The sequence below is a fragment of the Myodes glareolus genome, chromosome 10 (assembly GCF_982192425.1).
Source record: "Myodes glareolus chromosome 10, mMyoGla1.1, whole genome shotgun sequence".
Taxonomy (NCBI): domain Eukaryota; kingdom Metazoa; phylum Chordata; class Mammalia; order Rodentia; family Cricetidae; genus Myodes; species Myodes glareolus.
Window position 1 is genome coordinate 81,258,388 of NC_142035.1, and position 22,712 is coordinate 81,281,099.

General features: G+C 36.9%; 1 protein-coding gene across 7 annotated transcripts in view; it reads right to left on the reverse strand.

Moving 5' to 3' along the window:
* Nucleotides 1-2,318: 2,318 nt before the first annotated feature.
* Lrrc4c (leucine rich repeat containing 4C) overlaps nt 2,319-22,712 on the reverse strand; it is a 1,358,757-nt gene continuing 1,338,363 nt past the window's right edge. For 5 of the 7 annotated variants that reach the window (XM_085696657.2, XM_085696656.2, XM_085696655.2 and 2 more), the window contains one exon: nt 2,319-4,971. In XM_085696657.2, the coding sequence (XP_085552783.1) occupies nt 3,007-4,929 (1,923 nt within the window). In that variant the 5' untranslated portion in view covers nt 4,930-4,971 and the 3' untranslated portion in view covers nt 2,319-3,006. Of the gene's footprint in view, nt 4,972-16,199; nt 16,267-22,712 lie in introns of all 7 variants that reach the window. The other 2 variants (XM_085696658.2, XM_085696659.2) reach the window with 1 other exon arrangement.

Genomic DNA, 22,712 nt, shown 5'->3' on the forward strand with positions numbered 1-22,712 from the left:
ACACACAAACACACACACACACAAACACACACACTATTGCCAGGTTTCTTTAGCTTAGGTGTTTCTAAGTGCAATACTTTGTGTGTGTGTGTGTTTGTGTGTGTGTGTGTGTGTGTGTGTGTGTGTGTGTTTTCAGACTCTGCCACTCACTTGGGTGCTTTTACATAGGATGAAAAACTGAAATGATCATATAGGATGTTCCTCCTCAAGTCATGCAGAATATGTCTCTAGAAAACCAAACCATTAGCAAACTCATGAGCAAATATGCATATAATTAGCCAGAAAAGATTTTGACTCTTGACTCAGCTGCCGTTTATATATATATATATATATATATATGTGTATATATATATGTATATATATATATGTTTAGCACTTCATTTTTAATCCCAATAGCTGCGATGACGATATGATATTTCTATATAACTTAATTTGATTAACTTAAATATTCCATCAATATATTTTATTTTTGAAATGTGTTATTCTCACCTGTTATAATATTCCAGCTGCTATATCACATAGATTATATTTTATTTTATTCTTAATTTTTTTGCTTGTTTCTTTTTAGTCCAAGCTTGGATTTCATTATGTTTAGTACAATATGCCTGACTATTTAGCCACCCTACACAGTTAATTGTCAGAACATTTTTGGTCTAACCTTACAATAATCATAAGCTAAAGAGGAAAGAGGGTAAGTAGACAGAAGCTTGTAAGCATAAATTAGAAATAATTATCAAGTAGAGATGGAAAGACCTACTTCCCTACTCGCTAGTAACACTTTTCTTCATACCATAGTTTGACAGTCAAAAGTGTATGCATGTGTGTGAGTATGCATCTCTGTGTGTATGTATGCACTCCCACATGAAATATCAAGTTTACCTGCTGTTGGAAAGGAAGACATTAAATATATTCAATACACATTAAATCAACAAATGACAGTCTCTGCACACTTTCTTTTTTCCTGTTTCTACTGAACAGTAAAAGCATGTGCATAATGTTTGCACCAAAGGGAAGCAGGGGGTAAAGGAGAAAAAGCCAAAGAGAATGGGATTGCAGAATAGAAGAAAGACTGTTGTGTACTTGCATTTATTTGTTACTGCCTCCTCCATTTTTCTAACCTACATTGTAAGAAAAGATTGGTTTTTCACACCTGGAGATCACAAAACCTGGCATGAGGTCTAGACTGTAGAATTAAATGTGAATCTTCAAGCTGTACTTCCATTAGGAGATTATGTTTTCTTCCGTTTAGTCGATCCTTATCTTTTCACTTTGGTAGAGAGGGCAGGTTTCAAGGCCAGTAATAAAAAGGTGTGTGAGTGTGTGTACGTATGTGTGTGTGTGCATGCGTGCGTGCCTGTCTGCCTGTCTTTCTGTATATTGCTCTGCATACATAAAGATAAAGGTCATATACATAGAATATTGAAATATCAGGAGCATGCTAACAATCACAATCAGTGGGTTTCTCTTTTTTTTAAAAAAAAAAAAGTCAATATATATCCTCTTAACTAAAATTTCCACAGATCCTTTAAGGGAAGTCTTAGTAAATTACCATTGCAACAGTCTTCTCATCTTGTTGTATGGACCCACATTTCTAGGATACCTAAGATGCCATTTTCATACCTTTTAACCCCGGGAATCTGCATTCTAGAGGAAAAAGTTATCTCTACCATAAAAATGTCAGAAACCATGAAGCCAGGATACTTCTGTAATAGTAATAATTGAATATTTTATGAGTTTGTGATCCCAGGACACTGTGTCCTACCCAAAAATCAAAAGTTTGTGCTAATGCTCAGGAATCCACTGAGAATAATCCTTGGGAATGATACAAGGGCAGGAACCAGGCCTTGTTATTTTTGTACCCATATTATCCAAGTGACCGATTAGTCCATTTTAATTCCTTGATAGTCTTCATTGAATTGAACTAAATTTACTAACACTCAGAATCTAAAGTTATTTTCTTTGACTATAGAAACATTAGGATGTCTCCACTTTTGTGGCAATATTTCACCTTGTCTATGGAGTCTCATGAGAAAAACGCAAATATATCGCAGTGGTATTTTCTCCCTACTTGAAATACATTTTGTTTAAAAACTGGTATCTTTTCACCTGAAGATTTTGCAAGGGGAATCCTATTGAGAAGGAAGAAATCTCATTGCATCATATCATCCTTGAATACTGATAGGCAACTTAAGTCAAATAAAACAGCAGAGACATGTACAAAATGATGCTTAAGTTAAAGTGTTTCTGAGAAAATAAGGAATCTAATTACCTTCAGGTTTCTCATATTTGAACCAGGCTACAAATGAGCTATGTCCAGGTACAGAAAAACCAACAATATTTTATTTATAATCTTATTTTAAGTTTTTGAACTACAAATTCTGGTACTAGAGGTTTTTTTTTTTAAAGTCATGGGTTTTATAGATGTTCATATGTAAATTAATCTGTTGTTTGCTTACTTTTTTCTTTCTCCACAGAATGTCCTCCTCATAAATACAGAACAAATCAATGCATGAAAAAATAAGATCTTGCATCTTCCTCATTCTTTCTTAAAAATCTATTTCTAATATTGCATTCTCCATTGGACTACTTCAGAAGGGCATGAAGGAAAAAGGAAAAAAATGAAAAAAATTAGAGATAAAGAGACAAAATAGACTGGATCTCACCACTAGAATTCACCATAAAAATCTCAAAGTGTAACAGAATTCTTACAAAATTTCCTAGACCAGTTCTTTAGAGAATTGAGATCTATGAAAAATATGGCAATCAGGGAAGGGAGGGAGGAGGTGTGGGAAAATAGTAAGTGCAGCAAAAACAGGTTCTGAGGAATACACATAATTTTGTCTGCTTTAGATCACAATAGAATTTTTAATAAATAAATTTCTTTTCTTTTTTGTTTTTTTTTGTAAAGACACTTTTTTGAAACAGTAGATTTAGCCCAGTCATTTGTGTCATTTTTTTTAATAAACTGTCTTTTTTGATTGTTTGTTTTCTGTAACTGTAAATGTTTTATATTTGAGTCTCTTGTACATTGTCTTTAGAGTTCATTCGGATCAATAACGGTTCATGCACTGAACTGTGTATTGAATTTATTGTGTTTACTGTTGTTGTGTGGTTGAAGGGAGATTTGTAAGAGTTATAGTGGTTTAGATGCTCATGCTCAATTGCAGGCATGGGCAGGTGACTTTCCATAGGTGTATCCCCAGCGAGCTCATCATCCACGTTAATGATTTCAACAGTCCTTGTTGGAGCATGGTGGTTTTGCCGATGGTGCTGCTTCCTCATCTTGTAGAAAATGACCAGCATCACAGCAGCCATGAGTGTGATGGCCACAAAACACCCAATAATGATTTTGGTTGTTTTCATGACCTCATCAATTCCTGGGATTCCACTGTTGATGTCAGTCACTGGGATGGTGAATGTTTTCTCCGTTGACCTTGTGCTCTGTGGCGTAAGAGATGTGGTTGCGTTAGTAGTCTCCCAATCGATCACTGGAGTGGGACCCACATTGTTGTCTGTGGTTCGTGCCTCATCCTGAGAAGGTTCCATAGTCTCTACTGTTACAGTAGAAAAGTAAGAGAAAGGAGTAGTGGTTGCCGCAGTAACATTCAAGGTGGCAGAAGCAGTAGTGTTGCCAACAGAATTACTCACCATACATGTGTACATGCCTGTGTCTTGCACAGTTACATTTGTGAAATTTAATGTGCCATCACTAAGCACAGCTATCCGCACTTTGTATGCCCCATGGGTCATGACTGTTCCATTTGGAGTAATCCAAGACACGGAAGTCAGGGATGTAGATGCCCGACATTTTAGCTCAGCTGCCATGCCTTCAGTGACATTTAGGTCTGCGGGGGGTTCCACAATCACCGGAGCATAGCATGTGAAATAATTCTGGTCCAGCTCTCCGATATATCTCCCTTTCAGATTGGGGGGCGTGTTACACCTGGCACAACACGCTGTGTTCGAGGGAGCCATGTCTCGTATCCACCAGCTGAGCCACAGGATATCGCAGTTACAATTCCACGGGTTGTGATGAAGGTGTATCCTCTCTAGATGATGCAAGGGCGTGAAGAGGTCATGAGGCAGCAATGTTAGATTGTTGTGTGCCAGGTTGATCTCCACTAATGACTGGAGGTTATCAAAGGCATTGCGTTCAATCACTTGAATCTGAGACTGTATCATCCACAGTTTTTGAAGGTGCATCAACCCCTGAAAAGAGCCAGGTCTGATGGCAGACAAATGGTTCCCAGAAAGATCTAGTTCGTCCAGTTTGATGAGCGGCGTGAGGTTAGGGATTTCACGGAGGTTGCACATGGCAAGGTTCAAATACCTCAAGTTGGACAGACCTTCAAAGGCACCTTCTGAGATGTAAGAAAGCCTTTTTAATTCCCCCAAGTCTAGGCGGCGCAAAGAAGGGATTCTGTTAAAAGCATAGGAAGGGATGCTTTCAATGGGGTTGTTGCGCAACCAGAGCTCCTTCAGTTTAGACAGATACACAAAAGCTCCATTCGGGATGGTAGTAAGACGATTGTCAAAGAGTTCCAGAGTGTTGAGGTTCGCCAAACCATTGAAGGCCCCAATTTCAATGGTTCGAATATGATTCCTGCTCAACTGGAGGATTTCCAAGTGTCTTAAGTGCTTGAAGCTGTTCACTTTGATGATCTGGATTTGGTTCTCGTGGAGGTTCAGCAGCCTTGTGTTGGTGGAGATGCCATCGGGAACCTCACGGAGGTTCTTGCGAACACAAATCACCTTGCTGAACTGGTTGCTGCAGGAGCACACTGAAGGGCAGGTTTGAGCTCGAACCAGACCAGCCACCACAAGAAGTTGAAGAGCCAACAGCACCACAAGCAGGGGGTCAAATAGGGCCCTGTTAAACCTAGGACCTATCATTATCTGCTGTGGATGTAAGGTCATCTTGTTCAACATTCATAATTTATCTGGTGTTGGTCCTTCTGGAGTTCAAACAGTCTGAAAAACAAGACAAACCAAAAAGTATTACTTTTTCAAATATCTTCCTAGTAACATATTTGTATGAGCTAAAGCCAATATTGGTAAAATTAACATTAAACTTAACTAATTGCATTCCTCATCTTTATATTCCCAGTACTAAGCAAGATGTCTGGCTGAGAATCACCAAAAGTAGAAACAGTGATGATAACAATGCTTAAAGTTTTCACAGTGTGCTAGGTAATATTTTAAGTTCTTTATCTGCATTAAATTTTATTTAATTAATTTAATAGCTTTTATGGCAAACAAATTTAATAACTCTTGGTGGGGTATGTTGCCAATATTCACAGACAATTATTTCTGTAGTCCAATTTACCATCCAATCACCGGTTGTATATAATCAGATGATTAATCAAAAAGAAATGGAATGTTGAAACGGAGAGCCCCAATGTAGTGGTTAACAACTACCAACTGTTTAGAAGTCAATGCATAGAAGTGTATATCATGAATTTCGTCCTCTTCTTCAGTGTCCATCTTAAATGAGAAATGTATGTAAAATAATATTTAGTTACTAAAACCAGTCAACTAAAACTTCCCATACAAAATCACTAAGAAGGAGTCTATCTATGAAATCTTCCTCTGTAGCAAGCTATAGAATTCATAAATAAAGTTATCCAGGAATGACTAGTTTCTGGTGTCTAGCAAAAAGGAAAATGTGTGATGCCTTGTTAAAAATTATTAAGAACTTTTAATTGATGACAACTGATCTTTAACAAGAAATGTCTAACTGTCATCTGATTTACAACTGTACACAGTTCATGTACATGCCAATCCCTAGTATCTTCTCAGTGTTTAAGACACTCCTCTGACTTGGACACTATTCTCTCCCCTTTGAAGAGAAGAAACATACAAGAAGCCATATGGTTAAAGTGCAAAACTAAGACACAGAGCTCATCAGATTGGTCCCACAGTAGAAACATCTTGTGAACGTGGTAGTATAGAACAAAAGTTAGCAGGTAATATGTTTCAAAATTAATCTGAGCATGAGCTTCCATAAAGATTTATATGTGTAAAAGTTACTCAGTATAATATAGTCTAATATCTGCAGTAGATGGGTCACCCGCTAAGTCACTTTTATAAATATCAAATGTTATTTACAGAAAAAAAATGGGTGTTATTGGGATAATGACTTGTGTCCTTATTGTTATGGATTTTGTACAATTAGGGAAAAATAAGTTATTTTCTGCATTATTTCCAGTAGTAATTTCTAAGCATAATTTATCAATTTAACTGGTTGATCAGGAACCATGTATCTGCATATAATATATCCCAATCTCTCTTGTTACCATTTTGCTTCTATGAACATTTTAGAAACAAAGAATGGAGGGAGTTTAGAAACAAAGAATGGAGAAGTTTACAACATTCTAAAACTGGACAAGATTAGTTACAACACTGGGCAAGTTATTCATATTTTCTGTGGCCCAGTTTTTTCTCCTCACTGGTAAAACAAATAGCAACATCACTCATTCCTTAAGGTTGTGAGGATAAAAGCTAATGCAAATAAATATTTAAAATAAACCTATCTTGTTGCAAAAATTGAGCAAATGTTTGATGTTTGTATTATTATCAACGTTTCTATTTTTGAAACTTCTAAGCTAGACATATTACTAAAGTACTAGAAATATAAAGATGAGGAATGTAATCCTTGACCCTGGGGGAAGGTGATTAAAATGGTAAATAATAGGGGAACATATATGTACAATAACCTATGTTCATCACTGTGAGACAAGATATTGGCACCACACCCCATTGACAGAGTAGCATAGTGCTGGGAAATCACTGGGGGATTTTAAAGAAGAAGGTCATATTTTCCAGGTTGGTACTAGTTGATGAACAAAATAAAGAAGGATAGTGAGATCAGCTTGAGCTAAGACCAGAGGTACATGACAAGAGTCAGTTTATCCAGGGCACACTAAGCTTCCTCTGTTGCAGGAGAGTTAAAGACTTGACGATGAGGGAGAAATCAAGAGAACTATGCCAATGTTTGCTGTCCTCAATTCATCTTATAGACAACATACTCATTTTATGAAAGAAATTCAATTCTTTGCTTTGTTTTAAGGAATGGACTAATATAAGGGAACGAAGAGCTGTGCAAGAATGTCAAAGCAAAAGAACAATTAGGATGATATATTGTCCCCAGTGAGCCTTGGAAAGGAGCCAGGAACAAAGGCAAGTCCAGACTCCCATCTGTCAGCTCCATACATACCACTGGAGGATGGGCTTCACCACTGCCCTTGGTGATGAAATCCCCAGCGTAAATGAACATATGTTACCAGCAGCATTATCATAGGACACAGAAGACAGAAATGTGGCCTTCCCAAGTTCAAGTGTGCTTCTAGCAACCCCAACTGTCATTAGCCTATTAAGCATATTAAGGGTCTCCCTGAAGGAGATCCTGCTTTCAACACGATCCTGTCAAAAAGTCTCGGCTGCCTCTTTGCTCATAATTTCAATCCTCCCACTCTTCAACTGGACTTTGGGAACTCAGTCCAGTGCTCCGTTGTGGATCTCTGATCTTCTTCTGTCAGTTGCCAGATGAAGGTTCTATGGTAATATTTCAGATAGTCATCAATCTGACAAGGCCAGTTCAGGCAACCTCTCCTCTATTTTTTATGGTCTTAACTGAGGTCATTTTTGTGAATTTCTGGGAATTTTTCTAGTGCCAGATATCTTGCTAGCCCCCTAACAGCTCCCTCAATGAAAATATCTTTTTCCTTGCTCTTTTTCTGCCATGTCGACCATCTGTTCCCTCAAGTTCTCCTCCACCCTCCATTTCTCATGAAGGAGATTCCCACTGAAACAGCTAACGTGAGCTAATGGGAGCCCAACTCTGGGCTGGTAGCAAGGGAACCAGCATAGGACCAAACTAGGCCCTCTGAATGTGGGTGGCAACTGTATAGCTGGGAAGAGTGTGTAGCCACTGGTAGCGATACCAGAATTTATTGCTACTTAGATATAGTGGGGAGGATCTTGGTTCTGTCTCAAAGCAATGTGCTAGAATTTGTTGCCTCCCCATGGGAAGCCTTACTCTTTCTGAGGATTAGATGGGGGGTTGGGATGAGGGAGAAGGTGGACAGAACAGGACAAGAGGGAGGAGTGGAAACGGGAATTGGTATGCAAAATGGGAAAAGTCAGTGTCCTTTTTTTTTTTAAAAAAAAAAAGTACATAAATAAAGGCCTAGGCTGCTTTCAATTCTAAGCGCTTGTTTTGTTTCTCTCCCCCATCGTGACAAAGAAACTTAAAAGAGCACTGTGAGTTCAAGTTTTATTTCCTAGAATCCTCAGGTACACTGTTCTGCTTCCATTATTAGGGCAACTAAAGTTTTGTGTTGAGTTTTTATACCACCTTGGACAAGATACTTGTTCTGGGTGTTTGTATTTGTTTTGTTTTGTTTCTATAGACCCAGTAAGGAGAGGTGTCCCATCTGATAGCCTCTCATGTGCCTGTTGCTAACATTGACTAACATAGTTAAGCACTAAATATAATGCTGTTGTTAACTCTGGAAATATGTACTATCTTACTAGCGATCATTGCATATATTGGATAATATTTTCTAACACAGTAATTGTGCCTTTTTATGTTCTGTCTCGATAGTTTCATGACCAGGGTCTTTGCTGAAATTTAGCTATTTAACATACAGCAGCCATAGTGTCCTGCCTCATGACACCATCACAGCAAGGGAGCCAAAGCCATGTCCTAAGTGATAATTCAAAATAATACATTGCTATTAGCTATTTTCTTGGGTATTTCACAAGGTAACAAAACATGACTAAGACAGGGCCCTTATAAGCACTCAGGCAACACCATTTAACTTTACTCACTTTAGGAGCTGGTAACAAGCACCAGAGGACAGCACTTGACCCATAATCTGCTCAAAAGACTAAAATTATGCACTTCTAGACCACACCCATATTTGTAATAAAAAATCCAGAGACAGAAAGTGGGGTTCAACTTGAAAGTCAGAAAAGCAAAACAGTCAGTCACTGACTCTTATCCCTGCCTCAGTCCGATATGGTGATCCTGCCTCCAAGAATCTCAGAACAAGACTGTTGGAGAGCTGTCTCCTCCATTTTACACTTCTCTCTAGTGCTGGGATTAAAGACGTGCACCACTATTGTCCAGTTTCTCTGGCAAACTAGTGTGTCTACTGGGATTAAAGGTGTGTGTCACCACTGCCTGGTCTATAAGGCTGATCAGTGCAACTAATATACTCTCTGAACTTCAGGTGAGCTTTATTTAGTAAAATACAAGTGAAATACCACTACACATAATTTTGTCTTACCGTTTCTGTCTCATGACAGACTCCAACTATTCCCAGAAAGACTCCCCTTCTCCTTTAGAATCCATAACTAAAATTTCCCTTTTTATTTGCACATCTTTTTTGGCTTATTGTCCTCCATATAAATGAGCAATCACTGAACATTCTCTTTAAACAACAGGTCCTGACTCTTTAGTGAAGCTGGGGAGTAGACTGGATAGGTCTCATTGCCCCATCAAAATGAAGACAAGTACGTGCTTACAGATGTTACATGTAGAGTGATAATGTCTGCATGAGAATGTACACTACAGTCACATGTATTTGGATTCCAGCTGTGATCACTATTTGGAGATGTTGTGGGACATTGGAAGGTAGAAAATGGGATATGCATCATCCTCAGAGATATGAGAAAGCATCCTTCGGTTTCTGCCATCACAGTCAAGATCATCCCCAATGTTTATCCCAAGGATCCCTCCATGCTGTGAAACCTTGAGCAAAAAAAAGTTGTTGTTCTCCAAATTGCTCCTGTAGGGTATTTGTCACAAAAACAAACCAACCAACACTCTGGGTCAAGCTAAAAGTTATCACTTTTCTTAAATTTAAACAAAACTTTCCAACACTTCCCTCCTCTTGAGCATGCATACCTGGTACACTTGTGGTATGGAGGTCATGGAAGAAACTAACCAGCTGCTGATTAGATGTAAGTCTGTTTCACAACATACCTATCACTATTCTTTACAAGAATGTATGACTAGACAGAAAATATACACTAGAGAGAAAACCTACCCCATTTTTTTTTTTTGCTAAATTGACATAATATTAAACCAACTCCTAAAGACATCACTATACCTGTCAATTAAGGCATCTCTCAAGCCTCATCAGAGAAGCTATGTTTGCAATAGATGATCAACACAGAGATGAAGGACTGGACAAGGATTAGAGTGTAGGACCCGGGTCTACCCTTGCTCCTGGCGTGCTTCTTGAGGACAGTTTCTTGTCAGCCAGCTGAAACATCCTGTTTGTTCCTGTGCTAGCTCTGCCTTGCCTGGTGATTAGCTGTAGGGCATTGTTTCATCTTTGGTATGGTAATTTCCCACCTGCCTGGGAGGAAATCCTTATGCAGCAGCCAGGTATAATAGGATTTTCCCCTAAATTGAATAAACGGCATTCGGGTGGTCTCCTTTCGAATGACCCAGGTCTCTTGTGTGTTCTTTCAATCCCCAGGCCCTTGCCCGGACTCGCGTACAGTACAGTGGCATGCGAACTGTAGCGACGGTGTAACACAGAATTGGGTGTTACATTATAGAATAAGAGTCCACAGATTGTCTAGGCCTAAATGGAAGATACATACAGAACCTCCATTCCAAGTGCATGGACACCATTGTGGAACGTAAGGAGTAAAGCGTCCAAGAGTCTTAGGTAAGTGCATGAGTAAATGTAAACAGTGGCATCTGACCACAGCAAAGCAGCTACACGTATGGACATAGCTAATTGTGATAAAAAACACAAGAACTGTGAAAGCCCAAACCATACCAAATCCCAACATGGAGAAAAGAGTTAAGCATAAAGTTTTAACCCCTAGACAAAGAACTATTGCAAATTGTTAGCTGTTGGATAAGAAAGGTCAGTTTTTTTCTGAGTGTAGTCCCTGGTAATTCTACCATAGCCAAATAGAAGGTCACACATCCTAGAACATTCAGTAACATGAATTGCTTGATGGGTGTGGGACAGAACACAAAAGTAGGAGAGGAAAAAAGAAGGATGCAGGTCTTGGAAGAATTGGCAAAAGAAGAGTTTATATGATAAAAATGAATACATACAATTCTCAAAGAACCAGTACAAATAAGTATTTTAATTCCTGTTGGCTTATATTTTTGGTGAGAAGCATTGTAACTTGCAGCAGTATTGAATATGGACAGTTTTACATGTGACTTCCTTTTCCACAATATACATTTCTTTAAGGCTGTTGAGCATAAAAGGTTATATTGCAAAGTTGTTTATTCATAAACCAATTAATGTTTCTTTTATAAGGTTGGCTTCTCTGGGCCCTTTTCCCCTCTCCTTTATCCATCCTACATATCATGGCCCTCCTTACAAAAGTCTAGTGACTGGAGCAGTATAGCTTAATTGTAAATACCATAGATGTAAAGACAGTAAGTTCTTATTCTGTCACTTACCACATTTTCTATACTGTAGGTCTCAATAGACAGTGGAATTCATGGCCATTTGCAAATCTCTGTGCCATTGAAACTGGGAGGCTGATTTCAGCTACCTTCTGTGAAAGGTAGCACTTCTATTCACTCCAACGTTCTTTGTTAAGATGGTCTCATAATGCAAGTTACTGCCTATGGTATGTAGTATAGAATATGCCTTTAAGACATCTTAAAAATTAAGTGGTAAAGACACTGTATATTCCTTCAGCATTCTCTTTCTATCTTCAAGTCTCTTCTTTTCAAGTTTAGTTTCCATATATATATATATATATATATATATATATATATGTGTGTGTGTGTGTGTGTGTGTGTGTGTGTGTGTGTGTGTTTATATAAACAGGAGACACTCGTCTAGCTTCTTTGCTTAACAAAATAATTATCAGATCTATGTATTTTCCAAAAAATGACAACCTGATTTTCAAAAGATGATGAAATATCTCATGATCAGTGATATCATAAGGATTAGTTGACATGGCCCTGAATATACACGAACTCATGGGCATATAAACACTTGTCACTTCTAGGTTGTATGAGTCTCTTATTCCTCTTTACCAAGCCAGGTTTGTAGTTTCTGCTTCTGGCTTCCTTCAAGGTCATTGTGCTATTGAAATTAATGAAGTTTTCTGATGAATCAGTCATAAGCAATGATCCATGCATTATACTTTGTTCAAAGCTAATTTATAACCTATAGCAAATAACTCTTGGTACATTTCACTGAATCAAATAAACTACTATCAACAAAAGATTTTTCTACTTTAATCCTAAATTATTTTATTTTTCATCAAAAGCCAAACTTCAACATCTCTTTTATAAAATCATTTTATCACTTCAAAAGGAAATCAATTTAAGCTATGCACTATCCATTACAATGCCGTCTCACAGCATTTACTTATGAGTAGATCGCTATGGGATTTGAACTAAACTACAATGCTTTTAGCTGTGTCCTAAAAGCTATCTTGACTTTGTCAATAGATCTTTCTTCCCTCCTTATGCATTCCATGCACTGATAACCTCATGCTTCTGGAAAACTTAAGGGGAAATATTTTGTTTAGCACAGTCTTTTGACTGGATTGACACAGGCATAAACATTAGAATTAATTTAGAAAGTAGAAGTAGATAGATGAATTAGTTAATCAAAAATAACCAACTATCCACATACACCCTTAATGATTCTTAACAAACATGGAACACCAAAACTTCTTACCCAAAATGAATCTTTACAATCTCAAATACACCCCTTGTTTCTCTCTACCTTCCCTCTCTATCTCTGTCTCTGTCTCTGTCTCTCTCATACACACACACATACACACACACACACACAAAACAAGAATTCTCCATTTTACTTCGTGTGTTCAAATTATATTTTTATTGATGGAGAATTTAAAACAATGTATTTTTGTTCATATTAGCTCATCCTCCTCCACATTCTGTAATTTACTATACCACAGATGACTAGGCACACCTCTGAGAGATTTTTCTTTCAGTCACCTGAATTAAAAAGACCCACATGTAATCCATATTTTTTAGGTGTAAAGGTACACCTTTAATCAAGATTTTTGAGATGGCTCCACCTTCTGCTGACATCCTATATAAAGTACATGGAAGAAGGAAGTTCTCATTCTTTGTCTGCTCTTATTCTCCCTAGCAAGTCCATTCCTTCACTGGCTTTAGAGACAAGTTATTCTGGATTCTGGCATAGACTGAAGACTAGATTAGAAACCCAGCCTAATGGATGGAACAAATATTGGTTTCTTCGAACTTTCATTGTTAGATGGCCATTATTAGACTAGCTGAAACACAACCTGTATGATATTCTAAAAAAATCCCCTTTCTACAAATAAACACACAGACATACATGCACCTAGAATAGATATTTTATATACTACAGTACATAATATATTTTATTATGTAGTATATTATGTTTATATTATATTTTCTGTTCCTCTAGAAAACCCTAACTAATGTACCACCCAAATTTGTGACTTATTTTAACCTGTTTTGTCTAAATGTCACTTCTCAAGTTCTCTGGGTTATGGGAACTCAATAGAGCATAGTCAAACAAACAGGAGTCACACCTTTAAAGAAGACTGATGCTTTTTCTCATTGCAGTAATGAATTATTCAAAAGTCTTCAGCTAGGATTGGAACTTCCTGTGCATCTCTCCCATCCATGTTGAAATTTGATCTGACTTGATCATATGCATGCCTTCTACATGCTTTTAGAACCACTGTGAGACCATCTATGTAACTGTTCTCTTGTGTCAGGGAAACCCTGTGTCACTATACATGAACACAACAGGGGAACAGTTTGCAACATTGCTTGTTTTTACAATCTTCTGTCCTTTCATGATAATCATTGAACCTTAAAAAGATGTGGATGAGATGGATGAGATGTAGATGTCTCATTTAGGGCTGTGTACTCCAAAGTCTTTAATTCTCTAAGCATTCAACTGAGAGAGATTGTTAATTGCTTTCTACAAATAAAAACTTCTCTCACCCTGCACAAAACTGAACTCTAGGTGCATCAAGGACCTCAACATAAACTCTATGACTTCAGATTATAGAGGAAAAAATAGGGATTATGATTGCACTTCATGTTTGTAAAAGGATTTTCTAGAAAAGATCTTGGTAGTTCAGTAATTAAGACCAATAATTGCCAAAAAGGATGTGATGGCTCTACTTGGTTGTCAACTTAGCAACACCTGCATTTAGCCAAAACCCAAGTCAAGTGGCAAGGGGGAAGTTTTCTTAATTATGTGAGATTTTTTAATTAAATAATTTGAAATGGGAAAACCCACATTTAACCTGGGCAGCACTTTTGGTGACAGCCTCTGAAACTGGAAGCAAAGGTCATTTGAGTTTTGCCTGCTTGCCCTCTCTCTCACTGGCAAGTCCATTCCTTAATTATCATTAGAACTTACTTTTTCAGGATTCTTATAATAACTGAAGACCACCAAAGACATTCAACCTCATGGACTAAACAACAGCTGTTTTCGTGGACTTTCTGTTAGTAGATAACCATTGTTCTACTAGCAGAGCTATGGCCTTTAAGAGACTCTAAAAAAATTCTGTTTTGTATATATAGATTCATTGTTCCACTAGAGAACCCTGAATACTATGTTGAACCATAAGAAACTAAAATAGCTCTATATAGCAAAGGACACCATCATTTGAGTGAAGAGACAGCCTCCACCATGGGAAAAATATTTATCAGTATTAGTTATATTTTTAAAAAATATTGGTATTAGGAATGTACAAGGCATGCAGAAAACTGAACACAGAAAATAAAGACAATTATAAAGTGGGTCAAGTAAATAAACAGAGAATTCTCAAAAGATAAAATGAAATTTACTGGTAAATATATATTTCAAAAGTTCAGCATGCTTAGACATCAAAGAAATGAAAATCAAAACTACTTAGAGACTTCATCTTACCCATTCAAAATGAACAGAAGATTATTTTTAAAGTTAGAATATACTGTCATGACTATGGAGAAAAGGAAACACTTATCCACTGCTTATAAAATTGAAAATTGAAACAGAGTGAAAATTAGTGTGGAGGTTCATCAAAAGATAGAAATAGATCTTCCACATGACATAGCTGTGCCCAACATAATAGCTTAAGAATATACCCAAAGGAATTTTAGCCTTTTCTTGAGATTCTTGTTCATTTATGTTCATTGTTGCAGTAGTTACCATAACTATGAAATGAAACAATGTAGATGGTCATCAGCTAATGAATGGGTAATAGAAATATGTTACATTCATAAAGTTCAACATTATTCAGCTATTAAAAATAAAATTATGAAATTCAATGTTAATGGATGTATCTGGAAATGGTTGTTTTATATGAGAAAGCCCAGATTCAGAAAAAAGAATTTACATGCTTCTTTCATCTTTGGATGCTAGTTTTGAATCCTTAGAAATGTGTATTTATTTTTGAATACCCACCCATCTATATCAAGAAACTATTATGAGGTTACAGATAAGGTACATTCAAGAGAGGGAAGATAGATTGAAAGGCTGTAATGGAAGAGTAATAACAGATAGGAATGATTAAATAGGGTGGTGATGGGAGAGCAAGGTAGAGTTTGATTGTGAGCTCATACATACGGAAACCTGCTGCTGGAGAAGCTTCCTAAGATATCTACGTCCTCATTTTCAAATGTATTTAAATTATTTTAAATTAAATAGACTTTTTATTTAACAGGGGTGCAATGCACTTATTAGACACCAGAGACTGGCAAATCAAAACTCTAGGACCAAGAATGGGTTACTTATTTTGGATTTTTTGCCAATAGGGTCTCATTGATCACCAAATATTAATGCTGTTGTCATTTCTTTTGGTTCTATCCTAAAACTTGATGATAAAACTGTTCTGCTGAAGATACCTCGTAATTAAGTAATAAAACGTGGAGAAATCGAACTGGTACTAGTGAAACAAGGTGTTGTGCATACTACCAAAGAGGAAAAGGTATCACCAGTTTCAAACAACTGTGAACCCCATGAGTTAAAATATCAACTACTCTGACAAAATATGCTTAGTGGTGTAATAGTGGCACAAATGGTATGGGAATTACCAAACCCTGTGAGAAAGAACTGATATTTGGCACTGTTATTATGGACAGAAATTTGTGGCTAGGGCAGAATCTACTTGTATAGTTCAACTAAATGGACAGGCTATTGATCCAACATCTAACGAATTATCAGTACACCCACCTAGGAGTATTCCTCTCAATGTTCATTCACTGTCTTTACAGCAAGTCTTTTCTCTTCTATGACTATCCTGTCAGAAAGAAAATATTTTCATTGGTCTTGCAGAAGATTCCAGTAATTTATTCTTTTTGTTTGTTGCTTATATACTTGTTTGAGACCATCACATAAAGCCCAGGGTGATTTAAAATTCTCTAATCCTTAATTAGTTCAATTACTTCACTAGTCTCTAAACTTTTACCATGATTACCTAGGACTTCTGATCCTTCTGCCTTTACCTCTCTAGTTCTAACACTACAAGTAAGCACCTATATACCAGGTTTATGAGATACTGGTGATAGAACCCAGCTCTTCCTGCATGCTAGGGAAACACGTTATTGAGTAATTCTCCAGCCTAGACGCATTAACGTTTTCCTGGAATATTTCCTTAGAGAGCTGTACTCTGAGATTAATAAAGTCTCTCGCAACACCATGTTATGTTTATCCACTTACATTTTTATGACCTAGTTCCTATTGAAAAATCATCCTCAAGTCTAATTTCCCAGTTTGAATAAAGTATGAAAATATGAACAGATCTTTATCACTATACTCGTTGACATTCTTAAATGGTTTTGAGGAGCTTTTCACCTTTATCATAGTGACGAATGGACTCAGATATTTTAATAGACAGATTTATTTTAAGAGTATTTTTGTCATATCAGTAAGTATGTTATTTTCTTACATTGTAATTTAAAATTATCTAAAATCCAATCATACCACATATTTTCTCCACACCATTCCAATTATTTACTCTTTTTGAAAAACAATTAAATTCTAAAGAATCTACCTCCCCCAAGAACAATGTTTTTAGGCAGATAGATTTCTGTTTAAGCTAGGGTAGGTAAACATTTCTGAAAATTACTGCACACTAAGTATTTTATCTACTGAAATTTGCCCCTGTAGCAGTCATGAGCTGCCTGACACCCAGTGGTTATAACTGTGCCCCTGTCAAACTATTTATGGTCACAGACTTTTCATGCAATTGTCACAACTTTCGAAATATTATCCCTCCTACCTCAACCTAAACAGTTAAGAATTCAAAAATATTCTAGTTTGCATGGTACATAGGAAAGACTGGCAGGCCAACATATAGGCTGTAAACTGTTAGCAACATTGGAAGAATGGCTTCTGCTGTTAAAGACAATTTAATTCTGGACACGTGACAAAAGTTACCCAGTAGATCCAAGGAATTTTCAGCTTAGCAGATTATAAAATATTTTTCTTTCATAAATAATCAGAATGTGGAAGTGGGGCTGGGTATTGAATTCCGTATTCTGTTTTAGGATTACTCTGAGAAGACAAGACACCTGAGGTTGCAGCAATCCTGTTCAAAGAGAAGCCAGCTTCAAGTTGAAGCTGATATTTCAAAAATGAAAAAAAATGCAAAGAACCTACTTCTTAGATGTGATAAACAGCTGAATTATTCAACATATCAAATTGTTCTTCTGGGTACATTTTTTAATCCTAACAAACTATTGATACTTGACTGTGGGGAGTTTTTTATGCCCCCACCCCGAGGTTATGTGCAACTAAATCTATTATTATATATCCTCTCTCTCTCTCTCTCTCTCTCTCTCTCTCTCTCTCTCTCTCTCTCCCACACTTTCTCAAACTCATTTCATTTTAGGATAATAGCAAAGAAAGAGAAAGGAAGTTAAAAAATTTAAATTTTTGATAACACTATGAATCTTGAATCTTCCTCAGAAAATTAATCAGTTACCCTGAATTGGTTGTAAGAAAATTACTTAAGTTTATTCCCACCATGACAAGATGAATATCTAGTAAAAAGTCATTTCTCAACCTCTCTTTGTATTTAAAAACTGCTAGAATAGAAAATGGCACAAATTAAATCACAGTATTAGCAAAGGGAGCTCACCTTTCAAATCAAATTTGCTTTTATCAGTATTTCCTAATATCATTCTTCCTTTTTCCCTATTTTGAAATCCAGCCTTGCAAATATCTTGAGCTTTCCCGCTACTGTGTGCAGAAATACATAGACCTGAAGAATTTCAAGGATCTTTTTATATATAAATAAGGCCCTGGCTGACCCTCTATGTAAATGTAATAAAAACACTACATCGTATAAATGGCTGCAATCCAGGGACTTCACCTGTCAAGTCAACAGACAACTGCTTCTTTAAACACAGTGTCTTTGGAAATGTTTCCAAAATGATATTTAAATTTTAGAAGGTTTGTTTCATGAGAATCTGTCTCCACACTTGTGACATTAAGAAGACTTGCCTTATAATTTTAGACTATCTGTATAGTGCTTAGAAATGATATTAGAATATGATTAAATGAGTAAAAATAAAATATAAAGAGAATGCTGTTTTTTTAAAGAAGAATATCCGTGTGATAGCAACTGACAGAGATAAGAAAAATAAAATTAGGATTATTATAAAGAAACAAAATTTCTAAATTGGCAAGGCCTTTTGGGTTTTTGAATCTTGTTACAGCTGCAAAATATGCTATCAATTCACATATAGAACACAAAATTGTGCATATATGCATTATGGCAATTTGATGTAGAAAATACCTAAATGCTGTAAGTCATATTCAAAAGTTGATGTAGGCATGACTAATCTTATAGTTTTCAGAAGAGAATTTGAAATTTAACCATGTCCTTAAGAAAATAGAGATTACTACTGAGGCAGTAGAGTTGTGGAGGAGATAAAAATGAGATTATTCATAATAAAGAGAATGAAAATTAAGAAAGCAGACAGTGAAAGTAGAGGACTCGTATAGTAGAAGAGATAATTTGAATGGGTAGCTTGGTCCATTGAGGGTTCTTGCACACCGGACAGAATTGCTTCAATAAGTTTATTTGAGAAAAACCTTGAGACTTTCAAGAATGGAGGGAGATTATAGGAGCATTACTTTAGAAGGCTTTCGCCTCTGTGGTGAAAAGAAATTGAGGAAGAAAGACTGGATAATGAAAACAAAAGTGACCTCAGTAATCCACACACTACACATTCCTTTAAAAACAGGGCTGAGCTTCAGTTGGATGGTCTGACTACTGAGTTATAACGTTTCAGATCAGCTCACACTAGCAAAAATCTCAAAGACTTTAGAAGATGAACTCCACAAAAGGGGAAGTATTCTAGTGTAGAAATGATCATCGGGAAATCAGGGCAAATCACCTCTACCGCTCACGTTGACATGGGAATGGTGTGAACGGGGAAGTAAGGAAAATTTCAGCCTCTGTTCTTTGGCAACCTGGAAAAATATTAAAGTATATGAGGAAGAATTTTTGACTTCTCTCAGCAGATTCAGTGTTTGAAAAGTCAGATTTTTTTTTACATTTTTTATTGATATTTATAGAGCTCTACATTTTTCTCTGTTCCCCTCCCTGCCTTTCCCCTCCCCCCTTCAACCCTCCCCCAAGGTCTCCATGCTCCCAATTTATTCAGGAGATCTTGTCTTTTTCTACTTTCTACTTCCCATGTAGATTAAATCTGTGTAAGTCTCTCTTAGTGTCCACATTGTTGTCTAAGTTCTCTAGGACTGTGGTTTGTAGACTGGCTATAAAGTCAGATTTAAAACTAATGGGAGCTCACCAACTCCAACCAGACTGGGAAGAAGCAAGCATAGGACCAAACTAGTCCCTCTGAATGTGGCTGACAGTTGCATGGCTGGGGCAGACTGAGGGGCCATTGGATTTATCCCTACCTGGATTTATCCCTACTGCATGTACTAGCTTTTTGGGATCCTATTCTTTTGGGATGTTTACCTTGCTCAGCCTAGATATAGTAGGGAGGGCCTTGGACCTTCCACAAGTCAGTGTGCCTTACCCTCTCTGAGGACTAGATGGGGGTGGGGTAGGAGGGTCTGTGGAGGGAATGGGAGGAGGGGAGGGAGTGGGAACTTGGATTGGTATTTTATTTTTAAAAAATCTAGTAAATTTAATAAATGACACAGATAAAAAAGAAATAAAATAAAAAATAAGGTGAAATACCTTCTGTTGGAGGGTTAGTTTACTGTTATTATTTTATTCAATCTTTATTGAAATTGCCTTCTGTGGGCTACATTTTCCTAAGTGGCATGATAAAACCCAATAAGTAACCACTGTGATGACTACATGAATTAAAGAGTGTAGGATAACTGAAAACTGTCTCTGACCCTCTGTCAATGCTGGTACCATATACCAAGATGTTCAGTACAAAAACCTGTTTTCCCTTTAGTAATATATTTTATGTATTCACATACAGCCTGGCTTTATTTTACCAGTAGTGCTCCTAAACATAACTCAGTATTTCTTTCTGTATCAGTGTCATTTTCATTTCTAATTTATATCCCCTGAAATATTTTATTAGGTTCTCCCTTTTTATTTCCTATCATATCTAATTCGTCGTGAAACACATTTACTGAAATTTAAAGATATAAATATATGTCAGTCATTCTTCACTTGAAATTCTTTTTCTGACTCCATATTCTTGGAACACAATGCAAAGTATTTATGTTTCTAATTTGTGTCCTTTGAACCTTTTGGTTTATCTGAATTCACTTTATGTCTTCAATATCTGGTGTGGGAAATTCTTCTGTCTATGTGTTGCTTTTATTTGTTAATGAATGAAGAACTACTTTGAGCCCATGGCAAGGGCAGAGCAAAACTTGGCCGGAAAAGGTAGGCTATATTCTGGGAGCAAGAGGGTGGCGTCAGAGAGAAGTCATGGAGCCATTGGAGACAGATGCCAGGAGCTTTACCCAGTAAGCCACAGCCATGTGGTGATATACAAATTAATAAAAATGCGTTAAATTAATATAAGAGTTAGTCAATAAAAAGCTAAAGCTAATGGGCTAAGCAGTGATTTAATTAATACAGTTTCTGTGTAATTATTTTGGGTCTAAGCTAGTTGGGTGGCTGGAAACCAACAAGCAACCTTCTTCTAGCAAAGTAGTATCACTGACTACTCTTCGTTTTTTAAGTGGTTCAACTTGGTATGTCCTTTTACCTTTGCAATAGGGTTCCCTCTGTTCACAACATATAACCTTGGATTTGTGTATTTATAGTGTCATCTAGAAATTTACTTTCAATTTTGCCTACTCAGAAAGCCATTGTAGGTTACTTACTATGCCTAGTCATTCCACGACAAAAGCAGAATTTAATTTCTTCATTGGATCTTTATTAGTTATGTTCTTGTATGCACAAGTGTTTCTCTTACTGTCTGTCACACCTAGTCAAATGTTAATTTTCATCGTAGAGACAAACCGAGTTAGCACAGCAACATTCCCTAAAATTCTACTGATCAAATATTTGTAAAGACGTGTATGCAGGAATGAATACCTGTTCTTTTCTTTCCTTTCAAACTTTTTCTTTTTAAAATCAGAGAATAAGAAATTATACAGCCAGTAAGTCAAGGCTTCTGTAAGTGCCCTTTAAAGGGCATGGCCCCTTAACCATCACATAAGGTGCTTTATGGACCCAGGAGGGTGAAGACACTTAAGGATGTAAACCCACTATCTGGGGAGACCCCTGTGATGTTGAACTTCCTGACAGATTCTTAACACATAGCAGAGCCCCATTCCTGCAGCAGGATTGATCCATTTCTGTGTTGCTGTTTGAAGGGTTTGCAGTTACTTTCACAGAAGCCTTAATACAGTGAGTTGAGGCCGTTTCACCATCTGCTGGTGCTTTCTTGCATGCTTTGTGGGTGGAGAAATTAGAGATTTCCCTTTTTCACTTTTTATTTGTTATTAGCCTTAGCAGCCCTGTTTGATGTATGACCATACAATGCCCTCTGCTGTTTGTACCTAAAATAACATGGCTGCCTCAAAATTTCATACTTACAGGAAGGAGATTGTTTCCATGGTTTGCTTCACAAGACAGCTGCCTACCCTTCAGAACTGGGGAGAGATGTTCACTGCACTGGCTCCAGCCACAGTTCTTTTCTTTCCTTTCAAACTTCTTTTTAAAATCAGAGAATAAGAAATCATACAGCCAGTAAGTCAAGGCTTCTGTAAGTGCCCTTTAAAGGGCATGGCCCCTTAATCATCACATGAGGTGCTTTATGGACCCACGAATACCATTTTTCTTAAAATCCATGAAAGAACATGGTTCGTGTGAGCCACCACAATGCGGAGAAACACATTAGAGCAGACGGGCAGGCTAAGAGCACAGTCACAGCTTCAACTCTTTCTTAGCGAGAAAAGCCAAACTCATCTCAGTCCCAAAAGACGCCTAGAATCGTCATCTCTTGACAAAACAAAATACAAAATTAATTTGCTTTTGATTTCTCTGTTTGCTTACTTTCTTATGATGCAAGTCAAATACACATACCTGGCATGAAGCTTCTGGCTGTGTGTGAATCCTTTTGATCATCTCCACTTTTTGAGATTGATTATTTATGAAAAAATGAAATATAAATGACTGAACTATTTCTCAAAGTATATGGAAGGATTTGTGATGGCCAGGACTATGTTTATATTTTTATAACAACTATTTGCTTAGCAAAATGCTTAGTCAAAGTGGGAGGAAGACAT